At 51.6% G+C, this 22,778-nt stretch overlaps 1 protein-coding gene across 1 annotated transcript in view; it reads left to right on the top strand.

The window, feature by feature from the left end:
* LOC139226180 (collagen alpha-1(XXVI) chain-like) overlaps positions 1-22,778 on the top strand; it is a 688,496-nt gene that overhangs the window by 664,490 nt on the left and 1,228 nt on the right. The window contains exons 13-14 of the mRNA XM_070856814.1: positions 8,437-8,481; positions 16,353-16,437. Of these exons, the coding sequence (XP_070712915.1) occupies positions 8,437-8,481; positions 16,353-16,437 (130 nt within the window). The remainder of the gene's footprint in view (positions 1-8,436; positions 8,482-16,352; positions 16,438-22,778) is intronic.

The raw sequence follows: 22,778 nt of genomic DNA, 5'->3' as shown, positions 1-22,778 counted from the left end.
CTGTCTGCCGATGGTAGGCCTTTGCCACCCGTTTGCCGCCCTTCGGTGGTGTTAACGGGCGGCATTATCAAGCGAATCTTGGCTCCACAGAGTACTGAAGCAAGGAAGTTATGCTAAACTTTAATACATCACTGGTTAGGCCAAAGCAGGAGTATTGTGTCCCATTCTGGGCACCACATTTTAGAAAAGATGACAAAGCCTTGGAGAGACTGCAGAAGTGATTATCAGAATGTTACGAGAGATAGGGACTTCAGTTATGTAGAGAGATGAGAAAAGCTGGAATTATTCTCCTTAGAGCAAAGAAGCTTATGGGGAGATTTAATAAAGGTGTTCAAAAGGATGAGGGGTTTTGATTGGGTAGATGAGGAGAAACTATTTCCACTGGCAGGAAAGTTGGCAACCAGAGGACACAGATTGAAGATCATTGGCATCAATGCCAAGAGGGAGATGAAGAGAATTGTGTATGCAGTGGATTATGATCGGGAACACACTGCCTGACAGATGGTGGAAGCAGATTCAATAGTAACTTTCAAAAGGGAATTGGATTATATTTAAAAAGGAAACATTTGCAGGGCTATGGGGAGAAGAGCAGAGGCATGAATTAGTAGCTCAGTAGCACGATGGGCTAAAATCCCTCCTTTCCTGCTGCTCTATGATAAACCAATAACACGGATATTTGGTTTAAGAGGACCAATCTGAAGACAATGGGGGACGAGCCCAAACAAATCAAACAGGGTAATTCTCAAGAAAGTGTGTGCCTTTTTCTCAAGAAATGGCAAGTGGGTGGTGGGTCTTGAACCACGACAGTCCTTGTACCGATTGTACATCGTGGCGGAGGTGCGGTGAATAAGGGCACGGGGCCCAGAAGAGCCGAGGGCCAAAGGGCAGCACGGGCCAGCCCACACTGCGATATGTGTGCGCACTAGGTCCATGCAGCACAGCTGGTCTCCAGTCGTCTTGGTTAACCCTTGCCACTGGACCAAGACCTAGCTCTGTCAAACCCGTGTGGTGGCTGGTGTGCAACAGTCACCACACATTAAAAAAATCCATGCACAGGCATCTTCCACCCCCTCAATTGGAGTTCAGGACTGGAACATTGGGTCCTTCATTGAAACATCTGTGAACTCTCGTGGAAGCAAGTCATCCTTGTTCGAGGGACTGCCTATGATGATGATGATGATGATGTACCCACAATAGTATTAGGAAGGGAATTGCAGGATATTGAACCAGCGACGATGAAGGAATTATGATAAATCCTTCGGGCTAGAAATTCCGTCATGCCTTGTTTGGGGCGATAAGTTCTGAAATCTCAGAAAAGTAGTTCCAGGCGGTAATGATTTTCTGCTCCCGGGAAATTCAGCTTTAGTGCACCATCATCATCATCATCATAGGCAGTCCCTCGGAATCGAGGAAAACTTGCTTCCACTCTAAAAATGAGTCCTTAGGTGACTGAACAGTCCAATACGAGAGCCACAGTCCCTGTCATAGGTGGGACAGAAAGTCGTTGAGGGAAAGGGTGGGTGGGACAGGTTTGCCGCACGCTCTTTCCGCTGCCTGCGCTTGTTTTCTGCATGCTCTTGGCGATGAGACTCGAGGTGCTCAGCGCCCTCCCTGATGCACTTCCTCCACTTAGGGTGGTCTTTGGCCAGGGACTCCCAGGTGTCAGTGGGGATGTTGCACTTTATCAGGGAGGTTTTGAGGGTGTCCTTGCAATGTTTCCTCTGCCCACCTTTGGCTCGTTTGCCGTGAAGGAGTCCTGAGTAGAGCGCTTGCTTTGAGAGTCTCGTGTCTGGCATGTGGACGATGTGGCCTGCCCAGCGGAGCTGATCGAGTGTGGTCAGTGCTTCAATGCTGGGGATGTTGGCCTGGTCGAGGACGCTAATGTCGGTGCGTCTGTCCTCCCAGGGGATTTGTAGGATCTTGCAGAGGCATCGTTGGTGGTATTTCTCCAGTGACTTGAGGTGTTTATTGTACATGGTCCATGTCTCTGAGCCATACAGGAGGGTGGGTATTACTACAGCCCTGTAGACCATGAGCTTGGTGGCAGATTTAAGAGTCTGGTCTTCAAACACTCTTTTCCTCAGGAAGGCTGCACGGGCGCAATGGAGGCAGTGTTAAATCTCGTCATCAGTGTCTGCTCTTGTTGATAAGAGGCTCCCAAGGTATGGGAACTGGTCCACGTTGTCCAAGGCCATGCCATGGATCTTGATGACTGGGAGGCAGTGCTGTGCGGCGAGGACAGGCTGGTGGAGGACCTTTGTCTTACGGATGTTTAGCGTGAAGCCCATGCTTTTGTATGCCTCGGTAAATACATTGACGATGTCCTGGAGTTCAGCCTCTGTATAGCGCACCAAGAGAGAAGTGGAGCACTAAATCAAGTGTGTCTGTTGTGTCTTTAGATGCTCTGATAATGACTCCATGAGGCAATGTATTGTACTTGAACTGTCGTGACCTTAGTCCATTTAATATAACTCCAGAGTAAGGATCACAAATGGTGGCCTGCCTTTTATACTAGGCCTGGCACACCTGTACAGGTAACCTACAAGTCTCCCACAGCAGTGCCCTCTGGTGGCACACCTTAGTGACCATACAGCTGGTGTACAAGTTTCCCATAGTAGTGCCCTCTGGTGGCACATCATATGTAATAGTACAGGCAGTAACATGTCAAGATACGTGACATCACTCGCCCCCAAGTCCTTAGTGCAAATCGCCTTCATACATTGACTGTGCTCTGGGCTTAGCTCTATCTGGTTGACCCTTGGAGGGTCGTTTCCATCTTGGGTGAGTGGATGGTGTTTCATTGGCAGTGGAGGTGCTGGTGGTTTCTGTTGTGAGTCCATGACCACTTCATTCTCTCCCCCCCACATATAGATTATGCCGGTGGCTCATTACATTCATATACATTCAAGTCCAGAAAAAAAAAATTTGCATTTATATCGTTATATTTGTGGTACAGTTGTGAGGCAAGTACATTTGACCGGTGAGGTACATTCTTGATACATACTTGGAATCAGTGCAGGTGTCAGCACCAGTGAGGGAGGACAAACTAGTTCCAGAACTGCTGGATGGTGTCCAGGTAGTCTGGTGGAGGCCCGGTGCCCAGTGCTGGCAGTGGGAACCCGGTTGGCTCAAGTTGCCTGCTCTCGGGGCCTTTGCCGTTGCTGCTAGCATTGGGCAGGTTCACAGATGCCTGTGACCTCCCTGTCCTTTCCTTGCACCCCGGGTCACTGCTGTTCCCTGAGGAGCAGCCGTCTGGCAGTGCACAGGGAACTGCTGACTCGTTTCCCTGGGCGTTATTTGGTTTGGGATCCTGGCTGGTCCCGGTCCCATTTGGGAGAACCGTTGCGGGTGACCCTTCGTTCCCGGGTGTAGCCTTGGTGGCGAGAGGGTCTGGGGGCTGCACCTTAGCGCAGTTTGCTCTTTCAGGCTCATGGCGGTTGGTGCCACCGGGTGCCTGAGAGGTGGAGCCGATCGGGGGCAGGGTATCAATACCGGTGCTGTTGCCCTCCTGAGATCGTTTGCTCTGCAGCTTGTCTATATTTGCTGCTTGTGGCCACACTCCATGGTGCATCACTCTGGTCCCAGGGACACAGGCATTGGGTAGCTCACTGGACCTGTGTGCTCCCGATGGGTGTTTTCCCACTACATAATCAGAATACAGTTGAAATCCTACATCGCACAACATTTCATTACTCATTGTAGATAAACTGTAGCTCCGATCACAATCGCACGACTTTTCTTTGCTTATTACATGTATAAAACTCTGATCATCAATTACACATTTTACATTTAACTCACAGTTGCTATTACATTGATTGAGAATGTGGAACTGTCCCTTTAATTGTGGTGGGTTGCTGGCCTCCTTTAAGAGAGCCTTTCTATCTTTACCCCAATCCTCTTCTCCATTTGGTACCATGTGTTGCTCCATCAGCGCTGCACCTCGTGGTCTGGCCGCCGCCATCTTTTCCTTCAGCGCTTCACCTCGTGGTTTGGGCGCCATCTTTCTTCCATCCACGATGTCGACTGCTGTGACCCTCTTCTCCCCGGGTTCTGCCACTGAGGCTGCGAAGTCGCCTTTGGATCCGATTTTCTTCCTCCGGAGTCCTGCCACTGGAGCCTGGAAGGTGCGTTCGGGTCGTCTCAGCTGGATCATCTCCACGCAGTCGTGCTGAGCGGTTTGTGCCTCGGGTGCTGTGCTGGTCTGCTCTCTGGTGCCGGATCCAACCTCAGGTGAGGGCTTCCTCTGCCTCTGAGCGCAGGGGACGTCGATCGCTGGAGGGGTGAAGTCTTCCCAGCTCCAATGGATCTTCTCCATCCATCTTCTTCCGAGTAGCGTTGGTCCATCACCTGCAACAATCCACAGGGATAACTTGTGCATCGTGCCATCATGGAGTACCTTTACATCTGCACTACCAATGACTGGGATAAGTTCATTGGTGTAGGTGCGCAGCTTTGCCTGAACCGGGACTAATTTGGTCGTTCAGTTTGATTGTCCCATAGCCTCTCAAAGGCTTCTTGATTCATTACTGACTGGCTCACCCCCGTGTCCACTTCCATGAAGACTGGAGCGCCATTTATCTCGACTTCCATCCTCAACGGGGAACATTTGGTGGTGCAGGTAAACATGCTATATACCTCATCGTGGGGCTGAGCTGCCTCTCTGACTATCGCTTCATAATCCGCGCTGGATTCATGGCCCTCTGCAGACTCTTCATCAACACAGTGAGTCATATTTCTTTTGCACATTCGCTGGAGGTAGCCCTTTGTGCTGCAGCCTTTACACACAGTCTTTAAAACGGCACTGGTGAGCCCTGTGATTCCCTCCGCAACGCCAGCATGGTGCTACTCGATTCGCCCCCCTCGGCGGACTCTGAGTTAAGGGACTCGCAAGCCTGTTCTCTCTCCTCTGAGGAGATTCACATTCTACAGTCCAGTCTCTAAAAGGCGCCATTCTGTGTACAGTACTTGACGGGTTTGAGACCTGAGGATGAGTCATCCGCCTAGAGCCGCAGGTCGAAGTCATGAATGCTTGGCTCATGGTGATGGCTTCTGCAGTGTGACTGTGGTATCTGAAGAAAGTAGCCTGTGAAGAAGGCCCTCGTGGTCGATTCCGATGACAAAGATATTCCGCAGCGCTTTGGTGAGGTGGTCGCCGAAATCACACGGTGCCACCAGCCTCCTGAGGTCTGCAGCATATTTTGCCATTTCCTGGCCTTCGAGCCGTCGGTGAGTATAAAATGGTGTCTGGCTGTGAGGATGCTCTCTTTGGGCGTTGCAAGCTCCTCGTACGTTTTGGTCGTTGTTTTCGCTGGTGCCAGCAAGTCCCTCACGAGGCCATAGACGGTGGGCCCATAACTGGTTAGCAGGATAGCTCTGTGCTTATCAGCCAATGTGGCCGGATTATCGCCTGCCAGGTCGTTTACAGTGAAGAAATGGTCGAGCCTCTCCACAAAGGCGTCCCAATCATCACCATCGGCGAACTGCTGCAACGTACCAAGGTTAGCCATATTCGCGTGAAAGTCTGTAATCTCGTCGGCAATTGTTGTGTCTTTGGATGCTCTGATAATGACTCCATGCGGCAATGTATTGTGCTTGAACTGTAGTGACCTTAGTCCATTTGATGTAATACCAGAGTGAGGATCACACATGGTGGCCTGCCTTTTTTACTAGGCCTGGCACACCTGTACAGGTAACCTATAAGTCTCCCACAGCAGTGCCCTCTGCTGGCACACCTTAGTGACCATACAGCTGGTGTACAAGTTTCCCATAGTAGTGCCCTCTGGTGGCACATCATCTGTAATGTCTAGATACATGACACTAACCACTTTTCTTAGGGTGCTAAAGTGCGAGAGCGGGCGGTAGCAATGCTAATGGCATCAGAGGCTGCTTCCCTCAGTGAAAGGGAAGGGCCATTGGTGCACAACATACTTCCCAGGATTTCTGCGTTGCAAGGCGACTTGCACGACTGCCATTACAGCCCCAAACACTCTCGGAGAGCGGAGGGCTGGGACATCGCGTAGCAATGTAACAGCAAAAACTTTCAGCAGGCACAAGACGGGTGTAAATAATAAAGGTTGGCCTGCCTGAGAACCATTCCCTTTAATTAGCGCTCCCGAAGCGGCCAGCTGAGGTGACAACGCCTCCTCTTCCTGCCGTTGTTGACGCCCAGCGGTACAGCAGGGGGCGGAAGGCAATTTCACATCCGGGACGGTAACAGGACATCATGATCTGCGAGGCGCTAGAGGCCGAGGCAGTAAGTGTTAGCGCCCAACACTAAACCGGCATTGAAGTTCGCGGGTGTCACTGAATTTGCCACACCTGGTCACTAACCCCTTAGTGCCCCATTACTGGCCCCCCCCAGGCGCTAACGGGAAGCACAAAGCAGTTGAATTTCTCCCCCTTATTCTCCACCATCCACCCAAGTACCACAATCATTTTATCACCAAGATCCCTCAGCCTCTGCACTGAATGACTTCTCATCCTCGGTGATTTCAACCTCCATCTCCTCCATCTCAATTCATCATGCTCTCTCTCCTCCGGGTTCACTAGCCTCCTATCCTCCCTTAATCTCTCCCTCTATAAATTCCCCAACTCATCGGCCACCCCCGTGACCTTGCCATCTCACATGGACTCCCATCGTGTCAGTCACAGATAAGGCAGCTCTGATCGCTCACCACCCGCCCAACCTTACTACCTTCTATGTCCGCCCCTGGAATAAAACTATCTCCCAATTCACTTAAAACTTCACTTACACAATCCCAACTGTCTCGGCTTTGGCCCTCCATTTACCTCGACATTTCTGCAGCTAGCGATCTGTTCAACCAGACCCTCAGCTCCAACTTTGATGCTCTAGTTCCCATGGGAACATAGCAAATAGGAGCAGGAGTAGGCCATTCGGCCCCTCGAGGCTGCTCCACCATTCAATAAGATCATGGCTGATCTCCTATCTCAACTCCAGCTTCTCATACTGACCCCATATCCTTTGATTCGCTTAGTAACAAAAATTCTATCGATCACCATCTTGAATAAAGATTCACCACCCTTTGAGTGAAGAGATTTCTCCTCACCTCGGTCCTAAAAGGCCAACCACTTATTCTGAGACTATGACCCCTGGTTTTAAACTCTTCACAGCCAGGGGAAACATCTACCCTGTCAAGGCCTTTAAGTCCAAGGGAGGCAGGGCTAAAATTTCAGTTGGGAATGGACAGGGTCGGCGGAGAGGGGAGGGGAAGGGAGGAATGGGGAGGGGAGGGGGCAATGGGGAGGGGAGGGGAGCGGGGAATGGCCAGGGTTGGGGGGGGAATGGGGAGGGGAGGGGGAGGGTAGGGGAGGAATGGGGAGGGTCATGGGGAAATGAGGGGGGAATGGGGAGGGGGAGGGGAGGGGAGCGGGTAATGGGCAGGGTTGAGGGGGAGAGGGCGGGGAGGGAATGGGGAGGGGAGGGTGGAATGTGGAGGGGAGGGGAGCGGGGAATGGGCAGGGTCAGGGGGAATGGGGAGGGGAGGGGGGAATGGGGAGGGTCGGGCGGAAAGAGGAGAGGAGGGGGGAATGGGGAGGGGGAAGGGAGGGGGGAATGGGGAGGGGAGGGTCGGTGGGAATGGGGAGGGGGAGGGAGAGGGGGGAATGGGGAGGGTCGGGGGAGGGAAGGGGGGAGTGGGGAGGGGAGGGGAGGGGGGAATGGGGAGGGGGAAGGGAGGGGGGGAATGGGGAGGGGGCAGGGTTGGAGGGAATGGGGAGGGGAGGGGGCAGGGTTGGGGAGAATGGGGAGGGTCGGGTCGGTGGGAATGGGGAGGGGAATGGGGAGGGGAGGGGGGAATGGGGAGGGGAGGGAGGGAGGGCATGGTTGGGGGAAGGTCGGGGGGAGAATGGGGGGGGTCGGGGGGAATGGGGAGGGTCGGGGGAGGGGAGGGGGGACTGGGGATGGTCGGGAAGGAGGGCAGGGTCGGGGGGAATGGGGACGAGAGGGGGGAATGGGGGAATGGGAAAGCAGCTTTTGGAGCCAGAGAGCAATTGCAGCCAGTAAATTGAGTTAGTTTCATTCAGGATGATTATTTTTGTTTCTGGATGGTTATTCCCTGATGCCCCCCCTCCCACGACCCTGTATAGTTATACAATTCATGGTCACGCAGTCTAATAGTTCCTGAAATGAATAATCACTGGAAGTTCCTGGGGCCTTCTCCCAATCAACTGTTGTAAAATTGACGGAAACCCCGGAGAGATGTGTAAATGGGGCTTCATGCTATATTTTGCCAATTTTACACGTGGAGGAAATTCCAGCAGTCAATTGAGAGAATACACGAGGAAATTTCCTGTGAAAGTGCCATGATTTGATCGTGTTGAATGGATGTATTTCTAGGTCTGATTGTGAGATCCAGTGATACGGAGATGGCCAGAGCTGGGACTGACTGCTGATTACTGTTTCACTTTGTTTATTAGGGTGGACTAGGAGAGAAAGGTGAAACTGGAGACAAAGGATCACAGGTGAGGCCCTTCATCATTTTTATTCTCTGTTAGGAAAAGGATTGGAACTTTGTTAAAATTATTCTCATCCATATCAGTAGAACACACAGATGTGCAAGGACATCTGAACATGTAAGCTGCGACGTGTGCAGTACTTACGATTCAATGTCAGACAGATCATCTCTCTCTGGCATCTGTCTGAGACTGAACCATACCTTTCGCAACCTTGGTGTCGTATTTAACCCAGAGATGAACTTCTGACCACATAACCGCTCCACCACTAAGACCACCTACTTCCACCTCCGTAACATCGCCCAACTCTGCCCCTGCCTCAGCTCATCCGCTGCTGAAACCCTCATCCAAGCATGTGTTATCTCTGGACTTCAATGACTTGGACTTGAATGTTGGAGGTATGATTAAGAAGTTTGCAGATGACAATAAAATAGACTGTGTGTTTGATAATTAAGAAGAAAGCTGCAGACTGCAGGAAGATATCAATGTACTGGTCAGTTGGGCAGAACAGTGGCAAATGGAATTCACTCCGGATAAGTATGAGGTAATGCATCTGGGGAGGGCTAACAAGGCAAGGGAATACACATTAAAATGGTACGACTCTGAAAAGTGTAGAGGAACAAAGGGACCTTGGAGTGCAGGTCCACAGATCCCTGAAGGTAGCAGGCCAGGTAGATAAGATGGTTAAGGCGGCATATGGAAGACTTGCCTTTATTAGTTGAGGCATAGAATACAAGAGCAAGGAGGTTATGCTTGAACTGTATAAAACACTGGTTAGGCCGTAGCTGGAGTACTACATGCAGTTCTGGTCACCACATTACAGGAAAGATGTGATTGCACTGGAAAGGGTGCAGAGGAGATTTACAAGAATGTTGCCTGGACTGGAGAATTTTGGCAATGAGGAAAGATTGGAGATACTGGGTCTGTTTTCTTTGTAACAGAGGAGGCTGAGGGGAAACCTGATTGAGGTGTATAAAATTATGAGGGGCCTGGATAGAATGGATAGAAAGAACCTGTTTCCCTTGGCAGAGGGGTCAACAGCCAGGGGGCATAGATTTAAAGTAATTGGGGGGGATGGTCAGAGGAAATATGAGGGGAAATTTCTTCACCCAGAGGGTGGTGGGGGTCTGGAACTCACTGCCTGAAAGGGTGGTAGAGGCAGAAATCCTCACCACATTTAAAAAGTACTTGGATGTGCACTTAAAGTGCCGTAACCTACAGGGCTACGGACCAAGAGCTGGAAAGTGGGATTAGGCTGGGTAGCTCTTGGTTGGCCAGCGCGGACACGATGGGCCGAAATGGCCTCCTTCCGTGCTGTAAACTTCTATGATTCTATGGTAGATTTGAATAGTCCAACCCATTCCTGGCCAGCCTCCCACCTTACATATACATGAACTCATCTAGAACTCTGCTGCTCATATCCTAACCTGCACCAAGTCCCGTGCACCCATCGTTCCTGCGCTTACTGACCTACATTGGCTCTCGGTCCGGCAACACCTCGCTTTTTAAATTTTCATCCTTGTTTTCAAAGCCCTCCATGACCTTGCCCCTCCATATCTCTGTGACCTACTCCGACCCTACAACCCTTTGAGATTTCTGCACTTCCAATTCTGCCCTCTTGAGCATCCCCAATTTTAATTCCTCACCATGCTGTGCCTTCAGCTGCTTAGGCCCTAAACTCTGGTAATCCCACCCTAAACCTATCTGCCTCGCTACCTCTCTCTCTCTCTCTCCTTAAAACCTACCTCTTTGACCAAGCTTTTGGTCACCTGTCCTAATATCTCTTTATGTGGCTCGGTGTAAAATTTCTGATGAAGCTTCCATGAGGCACCTTGGGATGCTGTACTACATTAACGGCACTATATAAATGCAAGTTGTTCTAATTAAAATTAATTAACTACAAACAGTTTCCAATTTGCTCGCCGTCTCTCTTGGAACTGGTAACATGCTGTGATCCAGTTCTACAGGCACCAGGAACCCCGGTACATTGGACAGTTCCTCGTGTCTTGTGCAAGGCGGTCTGTATCTGCTCAGTCCAATCATGTTGTCCACAGTAGAGAGCTTTCCAGTAGAGTTGCTTGTAAAAAGTCAGGTGATGAAGGATAGAGTACTTGAGCCCAGTCTTTACTTGCTTACCCACTTTTATTCGCAGAGACACACATTACATACTGTGCACCCCAAGGTAAGCTTGCACCGCTTCCCACCCTGCTCCCATACGTATGAGAGCAAAAGAATTAATTCCCACCACCTCTATACAATTAACATTCAATTGCTACACACCACTTCAGTACAGTTAACAGTCCGTACGTGCCAACCAGGCACGAATTTCCTCCCTACCCAGTTGCAGCACCCTCCTGCCTCTCTGACAGAGGTCAGTAAGCTCAGCCCAGACATTTGAAGAATATGGGGCTACAAACCTGTGGGATCCATTCAATGCTGAATTCATCCAGGGCAGTCGGAGGGCAGCTCATCTGAAAGGGGCACAGGGGCGCGTTTCTGGCATTCACCTGCCTACGGCAGCGGGAAAAACTGTGGCCTGCCGACCCTCTGGGCGGGAATTGTCCATTCCAATCCCGGCCCCATACACTCCCCCCCCCCCCCGTACCCCCGCCCCCGCCATGTCCATTCCCCCTCCCTCCCCAACGACCCTGCCCATTCCCCACCCCCGACCCTGCCCATTCCCCCCCCCGACCCTGCCCATTCCCCCCCCCCCCGACCCTGCCCATTCCCCCCCTCCGACCCTGTCCATTCCCCCTCTACGACCCTGTCCATTCCCCCCCTACGACCCTGTCCATTCCCCCCCGACCCTGTCCATTCCCCCCACGTCCCTGTCCATTCCCCCCCGACCCTGTCCATTCCCCCCCGACCCTGTCCATTCCCCCCCCGACCCTGTCCATTCCCCCCCCGACCCTGTCCATTCCCCCCCCAACCCTGTCCATTCCCCCCACGTCCCTGTCCATTCCCCCCCGACCCTGTCCATTCCCCCCCGACCCTGTCTATTCCCCCCCCGACCCTGTCCATCCCCCCCCGACCCTGTCCATTCCCCCCCCGACCCTGTCCATTCCCCCCCCGACCCTGTCCATTCCCCCCCGACCCTGTCCATTCCCCCCCGACCCTGTCCATTCCCCCCCCGACCCTGCCCATTCCCCGACCCTGTCCATTCCCCCCCCGACCCTGTCCATTCCCCCCCGACCCTGTCCATTCCCCCCCGACCCTGTCCATTCCCCCCCGACCCTGTCCATTCCCCGACCCTGCCCATTCCCCGACCCTGTCCATTCCCCCCCGACCCTGTCCATTCCCCCCCGACCCTGTCCATTCCCCCCCCCGACCCTGCCCATTCCCCGACCCTGCCCATTCCCCGACCCTGTCCATTCCCCCCCCGACCCTGCCCATTCCCCGACCCTGCCCATTCCCCGACCCTGTCCATTCCCCCCCCGACCCTGTCCATTCCCACTCTACGACCCTGTCCATTCCCCCCCTCCGACCCTGTCCATTCCCACTCTACGACCCTGTCCATTCCCCCCCGACCCTGTCCATTCCCCCCCGACCCTGTCCATTCCCCCCCTACAACCCTGTCCATTCCCCGACCCTGTCCATTCCCCCCCTCCGACCCTGTCCATTCCCCGACGCTGCCCATTCCCCCCCCGACCCTGTCCATTCCCCCCCGACCCTGCCCATTCCCGACCCTGCCCATTCCCCGACCCTGCCCATTCCCCCCTCCGACCCTGTCCATTCCCCCTCTACGACCCGGTCCATTCCTCCCCTGACCCTGTCCATTCCCCCCCCGACCCTGTCCATTCCCCCCCTACGACCCTGTCCATTCCCCCCCTACGACCTTGTCCATTCCCCCACCCGACCCTGTCCATTCCCCCCCTACGACACTGTCCATTACCCCCCCTGACCCTGTCCATTTCCCCCCTGACCCTGTCCATTCCCCCCCGACCCTGTCCATTCCCCCCCTACGACCCTGTCCATTCCCCCCCTACGACATTGTCCATTCCCCCACCCGACCCTGTCCATTCCCCCACTACGACACTGTCCATTACACCCCCTGACCCTGTCCATTCCCCCCCACTACACTGTCCATTCCCCCCCCTGACCCTGTCCATTCCCCCCGCCCCCCGACCCTGTCCATTCCCTCCCCCGCAACCTTGTCCATTCCCGACCCCTCCACTCCCTCCCGACCCTGTCCATTCCCCCCCCCTACACTGCCCACTCCCCCCCCGACCTTGTCCATTCCCGACCCCTCCACTCCCCCCCGACCCTGTCCATTTCCCCCACCCCCGACACTGTCCATTCCTCCCCCCCGGACACTGTCCATTCCTCCCCGTGGACACTGTCCATTCCCCCCCCCCCGACACTGTCCATTCCCCCCCCCTGACCTTGTCCATTCCCGACCCCTCCACTCCCCCCCGACCCTGTCCATTCACCCCCCCCCCCCCGACACTGTCCATTTCCCCCCCCTGGACACTGTCCATTCCTCCCCCTGGACACTGTCCATTCCCCCCCGTGGACACTGTCCATTTCCCTCCCCCCGACAATGTCCATTCCCCCCCCTGACCTTGTCCATTCCCGACCCCTCCACTCCCCCCCGACCCTGTCCATTCCACCCCCCCCGACCCTGCCCATTCCCCGACCCTGCCCATTCCCCCCCTCCGACCCTGTCCATTCCCCCTCTACGACCCTGTCCATTCCCCCCCTACGACCCTGTCCATTCCCCCCCGACCCTGCCCATTCCCTGACCCTGCCCATTCCCCGACCCTGCCCATTCCCCCCCTCCGACCATATCCATTCCCCCTCTACGACCCTGTCCATTCCCCCCCTGACCCTGTCCATTCCCCCCCGACCCTGTCCATTCCCCCCCTACGACCCTGTCCATTCCCCCCCTACGACCTTGTCCATTCCCCCACCCGACCCTGTCCATTCCCCCCCTACGACACTGTCCATTACCCCCCCTGACCCTGTCCATTCCCTCCCCTGACACTGTCCATTTCCCCCCCCTGACTTTGTCCATTCCCGACCCCTCCACTCCCCCCCGACCCTGTCCATTCCCCCCCCCCCCGACACTGTCCATTCCTCCCCGTGGACACTGTCCATTCCCCCCCCCGACACTGTCCATTCCCCCCCCCTGACCTTGTCCATTCCCGACCCCTCCACTCCCCCCCGACTCTGTCCATTCACCACCCCCCCCCCGACACTGTCCATTTCCCCCCCCTGGACACTGTCTATTCCCCCCCCCCGGACACTGTCCATTCCCCCCCGTGGACACTGTCCATTCCCCTCCCCCCGACACTGTCCATTCCCCCCCCCGACACTGTCCATTCCCCCCCCTGACCTTGTCCATTCCCGACCCCTCCACTCCCCCCCGACCCTGTCCATTCCCCCCCCCCCCGACACTGTCCATTCCCCCCCCCCCCCCGGACACTGTCCATTCCTCCCCGTGGACACTGTCCATTCCCCCCCCCCGACACTGTCCATTCCCCCCCCCTGACCTTGTCCATTCCCGACCCCTCCACTCCCCCCCGACTCTGTCCATTCACCCCCCCCCCCGACACTGTCCATTTCCCCCCCCTGGACACTGTCTATTCCCCCCCCCCTGGACACTGTCCATTCCCCCCCGTGGACACTGTCCATTCCCCTCCCCCCGACACTGTCCATTCCCCCCCCCGACCCTGTCCATTCCCTCCCCTGACACTGTCCATTCCCCCCCTGACCTTGTCCATTCCCGACCCCTCCACTCCCCCCCGACCCTGTCCACTCCCCCACCCCCCGACACTGTCCATTCCCCTCCCACCGGACACTGTCCATTCCTCCCCGTGGACACTGTCCATTCCCCCCCCCCCCCGACACTGTCCATTCCCCCCCCCCTGACCTTGTCCATTCCCGACCCCTCCACGCCCCCCGACCCTGTCCATTCACCCCCCCCCCCCGACACTGTCCATTTACCCCCCCCGGACACTGTCCATTCCCCCCCCTGGACACTGTCCATTCCCCCCCGTGGACACTGTCCATTCCCCTCCCCCCGACACTGTCCATTCCCCCCCCTGACCTTGTCCATTCCCGACCCCTCCACTCCCCCCCGACCCTGTCCATTCCCCCCCCCGACACTGTCCATTCCCCCCCCCGACACTGTCCATTCCCCCCCCCGACACTGTCCATTCCCCCCCCCGACACTGTCCATTCCCCCCCCCCCCCCGACACTGTCCATTCCCCCCCCCGACCTTGTCCATTCCCGACCCCTCCACTCCCCCCCGACCCTGTCCATTCACCCCCCTCCCCGACACTGTCCATTCCCCCCCCCCTGGACACTGTCCATTACCCCCCGTGGACACTGTCCATTCCCCTCCCCCCGACACTGTCCATTCCCCCCCCCCTGGACACTGTCCATTACCCCCCGTGGACACTGTCCATTCCCCTCCCCCCGACACTGTCCATTCCCCCCCCTGACCTTGTCCATTCCCGACCCCTCCACTCCCCCCCGACCCTGTCCATTCCCCCCCCCGACACTGTCCATTCCCCCCCCCGACACTGTCCATTCCCCCCCCTGACCTTGTCCATTCCCGACCCCTCCACTCCCCCCCGACCCTGTCCATTCCCCCCCCCCCCGACTCTGTCCATTCCGCCCCCCCCCCCCCGGACACTGTCCATTTCCCCCCCGTGGACACTGTCCATTTCCCCCCCTGGACACTGTCCATTCCCCCCCGACCTTGTCCATTCCCGACCCCTCCACTCCCCCGCCGACCCTGCCCATTCCCCCCCCCCGACCCTGCCCATTCCCCCCCCCCCGACTCTGCCTATTCCTCCCCCCGACCCTGCTCATTCTCCCCCCCTGACCCTGCCCATTCTCCTTCCCCGACCCTGCCCATTCCCCCCCCCCGACACTGCCTGTTCTCCTCTGACCCTACCCATTCCCCCCCCCGACCCTGCCCATCTTCCCCCCCGCCCGACCCTGCCCATTTCTATGCTTCATCATTACTCCAAAGCAATTCTTTGTGTCAAACACTTTGACGTGTTTTACCATAATAAGACACTGTACATATCAATGTATTAACACAACTTGTGTTCAAAAGCAAGTATAATTTTCACAATATTAACATCCTGTTCCATGGACTTACTGTAAATTGCAACTAACTGGTATGTTTGGAATATAATTCTGTTTATTTTGGGGATGTGAGTAACTATGCCACTTCTCTGTAATGTGCTCACTGCTACTCTTGGCTCACGGGCCAGTCGCAAGAGGCACTTAAAACTTTCAAATGAATCACCCACAAATGAAATGTAGAATGCCAGACCATGTGATAGTTTACCATAGATAGTCGTTCATTTGATTGAATTTTGGGTCTCTTACACAACATACACTGTTTAGTTTCACCTGAAGTTTAGAATACCCTAACCTAAGACCACTGAGGAAAGCGCGAGGAGATGGGTTGGCCGTAGCTAGCACTGGCACAGATATGAGTGGCCAAATGGCCTCCTTCTAACTTCTATGATCCATTCAGCCAGCACCATGGGACACGTTTACAAAGCAGAGCTTGCGCAGAGCTCCAGAATCCAGTGCTGTAACTTTGGGATCCTGAACTGACACCTTTGGTCCATGAACAGTTAGTCTCAGCCAATCCACCTGAAATCTATAAATGAAAAATAATTGGAACTGGGGCTTCAAAGGTATTTTACTCTTTCAAAATTGCATCTGCTTGGTTAGTGGCTGTGAGGGATGCCCATGTTCTCAAGCATTAGTATGGAAATACCATCCAATGGCAACTGCACGGTTACCAGCAAAGCTAACACTACTGCAGAAATGGCGGAAGTGACAACTGTCAGAGAATTCAGCTCAAAGTCGGTTCACCCATTTCTTTTACTGCTGCATCTTTTCTCGACAGGGCGAAGGAGTTCAGCAACTTCGGGAGGCTTTGAAGATATTAGCTGAGCGAGTTTTGATTTTGGAACATATGATCGGAATCCACGGTGAGTGAGGTGGAAAGGTAATTGGTTGGAGATAGATCATTGTTGGTCACTTGGTGCAGTCAAAGGGATCTAGCTACATATTGTGAGGTGGAATGAGTGGACATGATGGCCGAGATATTCGTTAGCCCTCAAAAACAGGCCTGGGGATGGCAATGCGTGATCACCCGCCACCAGTTGAAAGGAATGCAGGCAGCACCCGAACTTCGAGCTGCCTGCTGATTAGCATGATTGTGGTGTTCCGCCCAGTGCTGAACTCGCTGCTGAGTGGCTGAATGCTCAGCAGGTGGCCCAAGTTAGTGCGAGCCGAGCACCAATTAAAGCTAGCCTGCATTCCTTAAAGTACATCTGCAACTCTCAAAGCTGAGGTGCATTCTACCTGCAGCAGCTCATTGAACTGAATGAGGAAGAGAGTGAGAGGAGGAAAAAACAATTATATGACAACAGGGGAGAGAGCAGCGCCAAGGTTCTCCAGTACAGCACTGGAGGTTTTATTGCAGGAGGTCAACTTGAGGAGAGAGGTGTGGTTTCCACAGGGGGCCCGGAGGCCCTCCAGGCAAATGTGTAAAATCTAATGGGAGCAGAGAGCCGCTATGGTGATTGCCAGCAGTATAGCCCCGAGGACCTGGACGCAGTGCAGGAAGAAGTTTAATGACCTCACACGAGTGGTCAAGGTCAAGGCATCACAGCCCATAGTGCTGGAAAATCGGGTACTACGGAGCCTAACTTCTAGCCCGATTTGTCTACAAATTGCAAACTGTCTAGATATAGTAGATAATGACCACAAGTCCTGTTGATCAACTAGTGCAATTGGCTACATTTCCTGAGATGAAATAGATAATCTGCCCCTTTTTTTACATCGGCAGCAAGGCTGAATTACATGAGAGCAATTCCAATTCCAAGGACTCTTGGAGAAATCGATATTGGAAAGCCTCCAACAAGGTTTCATTTATCCCGTTACCTGTTCAGTGCCCGTGTTGCAATGATTGTGAAGATAACCCTTTAAGGCTTTCAATGAGACATACAAATTGGAAACAGAACATAGAATAACTGTGGGCGAGCAGTTGAAATTGTAGTAATAGCGGAAACTAAAGAGAACCACGATGTTCTTCACTCGTGGGCAGACTGGCCCCGTTAGCAGCTCTTGGACTAAAAGTGTCCTCCAAGTAAACAAAAGCCATGGTATTTTTAATTTATTTATCCATTCACGGGATGTGAGTATTGCTGGCAAGGCCGGCATTTATTGCCCATTCCTAATTGCCTTCGAGAAGGTGGTGGTGAGCCACCTTCTTAAACCGCTGCAGTCCATGTGGTGAAAGTGCTCCCACAGTGCTGTTTTGGAGGGAGTTCCAGAATAGACACGACTGCTGCCAGTGAGGTTGAAGGAGTTGTGCATGTGCAGTTTCAATGTTTTTTCAGTTGTTCGCTAACTGAAAAGAAAATACTGTCGCCATTTCAAAGAAAACACCTCCAGAGAGAACGGCATTCCAGAACTTTGGCCCAGCGACGACGAAGGGCCAGCAATATATTTCCAGGTGTGCGTCTTGGAGGTGATGGTGCTCTCTTGATCTTCTTGTCATTGATGTCTTAGCAACACTCAGTGTCAGGGACACCATTATGCTCCCAGAATTCAGCGTTAAGGAAGCAGAGGAAAAAGGTTTAAAAATTATTGTCTCATAATCGATTACTGAACAATCCATTGCACTAACATGCATGGCAGGCCATAGCGATGGGGCAAGGGCTGCAGCAAATCCTTCCCCACACACATGGGCTGGGAAACCATGTGGGGCCCGAAATACCAGCAGGAGTCTCCTGTAATTATGATATTTAGTTTGACCCTGGGTGATGCACCAGGGTGGAGAGAGACAGGTGGGTGCAAACCCAGCTCACTACTGATCCAATAGAGGTTCTGCCAGGCCACATGATCCAGGTCATAATGTTACAACCAGCTGCCCTGTTGCTTGAAAACCTTTGGGTAATGACAGGAGCACGGCAGCATCCCAATCAGCATAAAATCGTTAATATAAGCTGTGAACAACAGTGGTCCCAGCACTGATCCTTGAACACCACTATTCACCTTCTGCCACTGTGAATAGCTACCCTTTACCCCTACTCTCTGCTTTCTGTCTTGAAGCCAGCTAGCAATCCATTCTGCTACTTGTCCCCTAACTCTGCATTCTCTGACCTTGTTCATCAATCTATTAGTGGGTGCCTTATCGAAACCTTTTGAAAATCCAAATAAATTACATCTACTGTATTACCCTTGTCTACTCTCTCTGTTGCCTCTTCAAAAAATTCAATGAGGTTGGTCAAGCAAGAATTTCCCTTTTGAAATCCATGCTGACTATTCATTATTATATTTTTGGTTTCTAGATGTTCTTCTATTTTCTCCTTTAGTAGGGATTCCATTATTTTTCTTACCACCGATGTTAAGCTGACTGGTCTACAGTTCCCTGAACATGTTCTATCCCCCTTCTTAAATATAGGTATTATGTTAGCTATCCGCCAGTCCTTTGACACTACACCTCATTATGTAATTGCTAATCTCATCATCCAATGTCATTTCCACCTGTTCTATCATTCTGTTAAATACTGAAGCAAAATAATTATATAATATTTCTGTCATGTCTTTATCGTTACCTGTGGTATTATCCTATCTATCCCTTAATGGTTCTATTCCCATCCCAATCTTGCTTGTAAAATATTTTACTATTTTGTTTTATGTTCCTTGATAATTTAATTTCATAGTTCCTCTTTGCCTTCCTAATTTTTTTTGACTTCTCTCCTAATCTTTTTGTATTCTCCCTTATCAAGCTCTCCCCTGCTGTCTATGCCTCTTTCCTTAGCCTCAATTGTTCCCTTATGGCTTTATTCATCCATATTAGTGTTTAGTTTGTTCTTTCCTTTTAGCGGAATATATTGTTCCTGCACTCTGTTGAACAAGATTTTAAATGTTTCCCATTGTTTGCCAATATTGTTGCCCATTTTATTTTCCCAAGTTCTATTCTCAGCCTCTCAGCCCCTCACAATCAGCTTTTTTCCAATCTATTACCCTGGTTTTCATCATACTTATGTCCTTCTGAATTATCATCTTAAAGTGTATTATATTATGGTCACTATTACCTGGATGTTCCCCTACTTTTAGTTCTCTTATCTGCTTTGGTACATTCCCCATTACTACATCCAATCCCTTACTGGGCATTTTACATATTGGGTTAGAAAGGAGTCCTGTACACATTATAGGAATGCCATTCCCTTATCCCCTTTATCCACTCATGTCCAATTAATATCAGGGTAGTTGAAATCCCCCATGATTATTATTCTATGTTTTTTATTCATTTTACTAATTTCTTCCTCCACCTCCTTAATAGAGGTTTAAAAATTATGAAGGATATGATAGAGTAAATGGGGAAAGATTATTTCCTCTGGCTGGTGAGTCAGTGAGGGATCATCAATTTAAGATTGTTACTGAGATATAAGAACGTAAGAATTAGGAGCAGGAGTAGGCAATATGGCTCCTAAAGCCTGCTCTGCCATTCAATAAGATCATGGCTGATCTTCGACCTCAACCTTTCCTGCCCAATCTCCATATCCCTTGATTCCCCTAGAATCCAAAAATCTATCCAGCTCAGTCTTGAATATACTCAACTGAAGAGAGGTTAGGAGAAATATCTTTACACAGAGGGTTGTTGGAGCATGCATTGCTTTGTCACAGAGAGATTATTGCATCTTTTAAGGGAAAATTTGATGACTGTATGAAGCAGCGAAAGATTAAGGGCTACAGGGAGAGAGCTAAGGGAAATAGGCCTTTTCTATCCACTATATCTAGACCCCTCATAATTTTATACACCTCAATGAGGTCTCCCCTCAGCCTCCTCTGTTCCAAGGAAAACAAACCCAGCGTATCCAATCTGTCCTCATAGCTAAGATTCTCCACTCCCGGCAACATCCTCGTAAATCTCCTCTGTACCCTCTCCAGTGCAATCACATCCTTCCTGTAATACGGCGAACAGAATGGCATGCAGTACTCCAGCTGTGGCCTAACTAGTGTTTTATGCAGTTCAAACATAATCCCCCTGCTCTTGTATTCTATGCCTCGGCTAATAAAGGCAAGCATTCTGTATGCCTTCTTAATCACCTTATCTACCTGGCCTGCTACCTTCAGGAATCTGTGGACATGCACTCCATGGTCCCTTTGTTCCTCTACACTTTTCAGTGTCCTACCATTTAATATGTATTCCCTTGTCTTGTTAGCCCTCCCCAAATGCATTACCTCACACTTCTCTGGATCGAAATCCGTTTGCCACTGTTCCGCCCACCTGACCAGTTCATTGATATCTTCTTGCAGTCCTCAGCTTTCTTCTTCATTATCAACCACACAGCCGATCTTATTGTCATCTGCAAACTTCTTATCATACCCCTATGTTCAAGTCTAGATCATTGATGCATACCACAAAAAGCAGGGGACTTAGTACTGAGCCCTGCGGAACCCCACTGGAAACACAAAAATACCCATCAACCCTTCCTTACCATTTGCTTGCTGCCTCTGAGCCAATATTGGATCCAACTTGCCACTTTGCCCAGGATCCCATGGGCGTTTACTTTCATGACCAGTCTGCCACGTGGGATCTTATCAAAAGCCTTGCTAAAATCCATATACACTACATCAAATGCACTACCCTCATCAACCCTCCTTGTTACCTCCTCAAAAAATTCAATCAAGTTAGTCAGACACGACCTTCCCTTAACACATCCATACTGACTGTCCTTGATTAATCCATGTCTTTCTAAGTGAAGAATAATCTTGTCCTTCAGAATTTTATCCAATAATTTTCCCACCACTGAGGTTAGGCTGACTGGCCTATAATTACTCGGCCTATCCCTTTCTCCCTTCTTTAACAAAAATACCACATTAGCAGTCCTCCAGTCCTCTGGCACCACACCTGAGGCCAGAGAGGATTGGAAAATGACGGTCAAAGCCTCTGCTATTTCCTCTTTTGCTTCGCTTTAAGGCCTGGGATACATTTCATCCGGGCCTGGGGACTTATCCACTTTCATAGCTGCTAAACCCCTTAATACCTCCTCTCTCATTATGTTTACTTCATCTAATATTTCACACTCCTCCTCCTCGATAGCAGTGTCTATATTGTGCCTTTCTTTTGTGAAAACAGTCGTAAAGTATTCATTAAAAACCATACCCACATCTTCCGTCTCCATACACACATTACCTTTATTGTCTCTAATAGGCCCTACCCTTTCCTTAGTTATCCTCTTGCTCTTAATATATTTATAAAACATCTTTGGGTTTTCCTTGATTTTACTTGCCAAGAATTTTTCATGCTCTCTCATTGCTTTCCTAATAACCTTTTTAATTTCACTCCTGGACTTTCTATACTCGAGAGATTCTGCAATAGTGAGCCCTCGGTATCTGTCATAAGCCTCCCTTTTTTTCTTTATCCTACCCTGTATGTCCCTTGACATCTAGGGGGCTCCAGATTTGTTAGTCCCACCCTTTTTCTTTTAGGGCACATATTTGGCCTGAACCCTGTGGATCTTCTCCTTGAATGCCTCCCACTGCTCTGACACTGATTTACCTTCAAGTAGCTGTTTCCAGTCCACTATGGCTAAATCACATCTCAGTTTAGCAAAGTTGGCTTTTCCCCAATTTAGAACTTTAATTCTTGGTCTATCCTTGTCCCTTTCCATAACTACCTTAAATCTCACTGGATTATGGTCACTAGCACCTAAATGTTCTCCCACTGATACCCCTTCCACCTGCTCCTCTTCATTCCCGAAAACTAAATCCAGAACCGCCCCCTCCCATGTTGGTCTTGCTACATGCTGGCTAAAATAGTTCTCTTTTAGGAATTTTAGGAATTCCGCACCCTGTACACTCTTCACACTAATTTTGTCCCACTTAATATTAGGATAGTTGAAATCCCCTACTATTACTATAACTTCTCAGAAATGTGCCTACATATTTGCTCTTGTATCTCCCCCTCACTGTTTGGAGGTCTACAGTACACGGCCAGCAGTGTGATCACCCCTTTTTTATTCTTCAGTTCGACCCAAATGGCCTCGTTTGATGATCCCTCTAACATAGCATCCCTCCTCACAGCTGTACGTCAGAAAGGCACATCCCACCCGCCCCCTTTCTCCTGAGCGGCAAGCTGCCTGGGAGTGCTGGTTCTGGCCTCACAGTTTGCCAATCATATTGAAATGAGACCCAGCCCTCAACATGTCTCAGGGTGCTCACCATTGACTTTGCATTGGCAGCCGAGTGAACCTTCTGCCACCTGGACGTGATCAGCCCACCCAAAGTACAAACTGTTTCCAGTGTCTCT

Source organism: Pristiophorus japonicus, chromosome 16, assembly GCF_044704955.1.
Source record: "Pristiophorus japonicus isolate sPriJap1 chromosome 16, sPriJap1.hap1, whole genome shotgun sequence".
In the NCBI taxonomy this organism is placed as follows: Eukaryota; Metazoa; Chordata; class Chondrichthyes; family Pristiophoridae; genus Pristiophorus; species Pristiophorus japonicus.
This window is presented reverse-complemented; position numbering and strand designations above follow the sequence as displayed.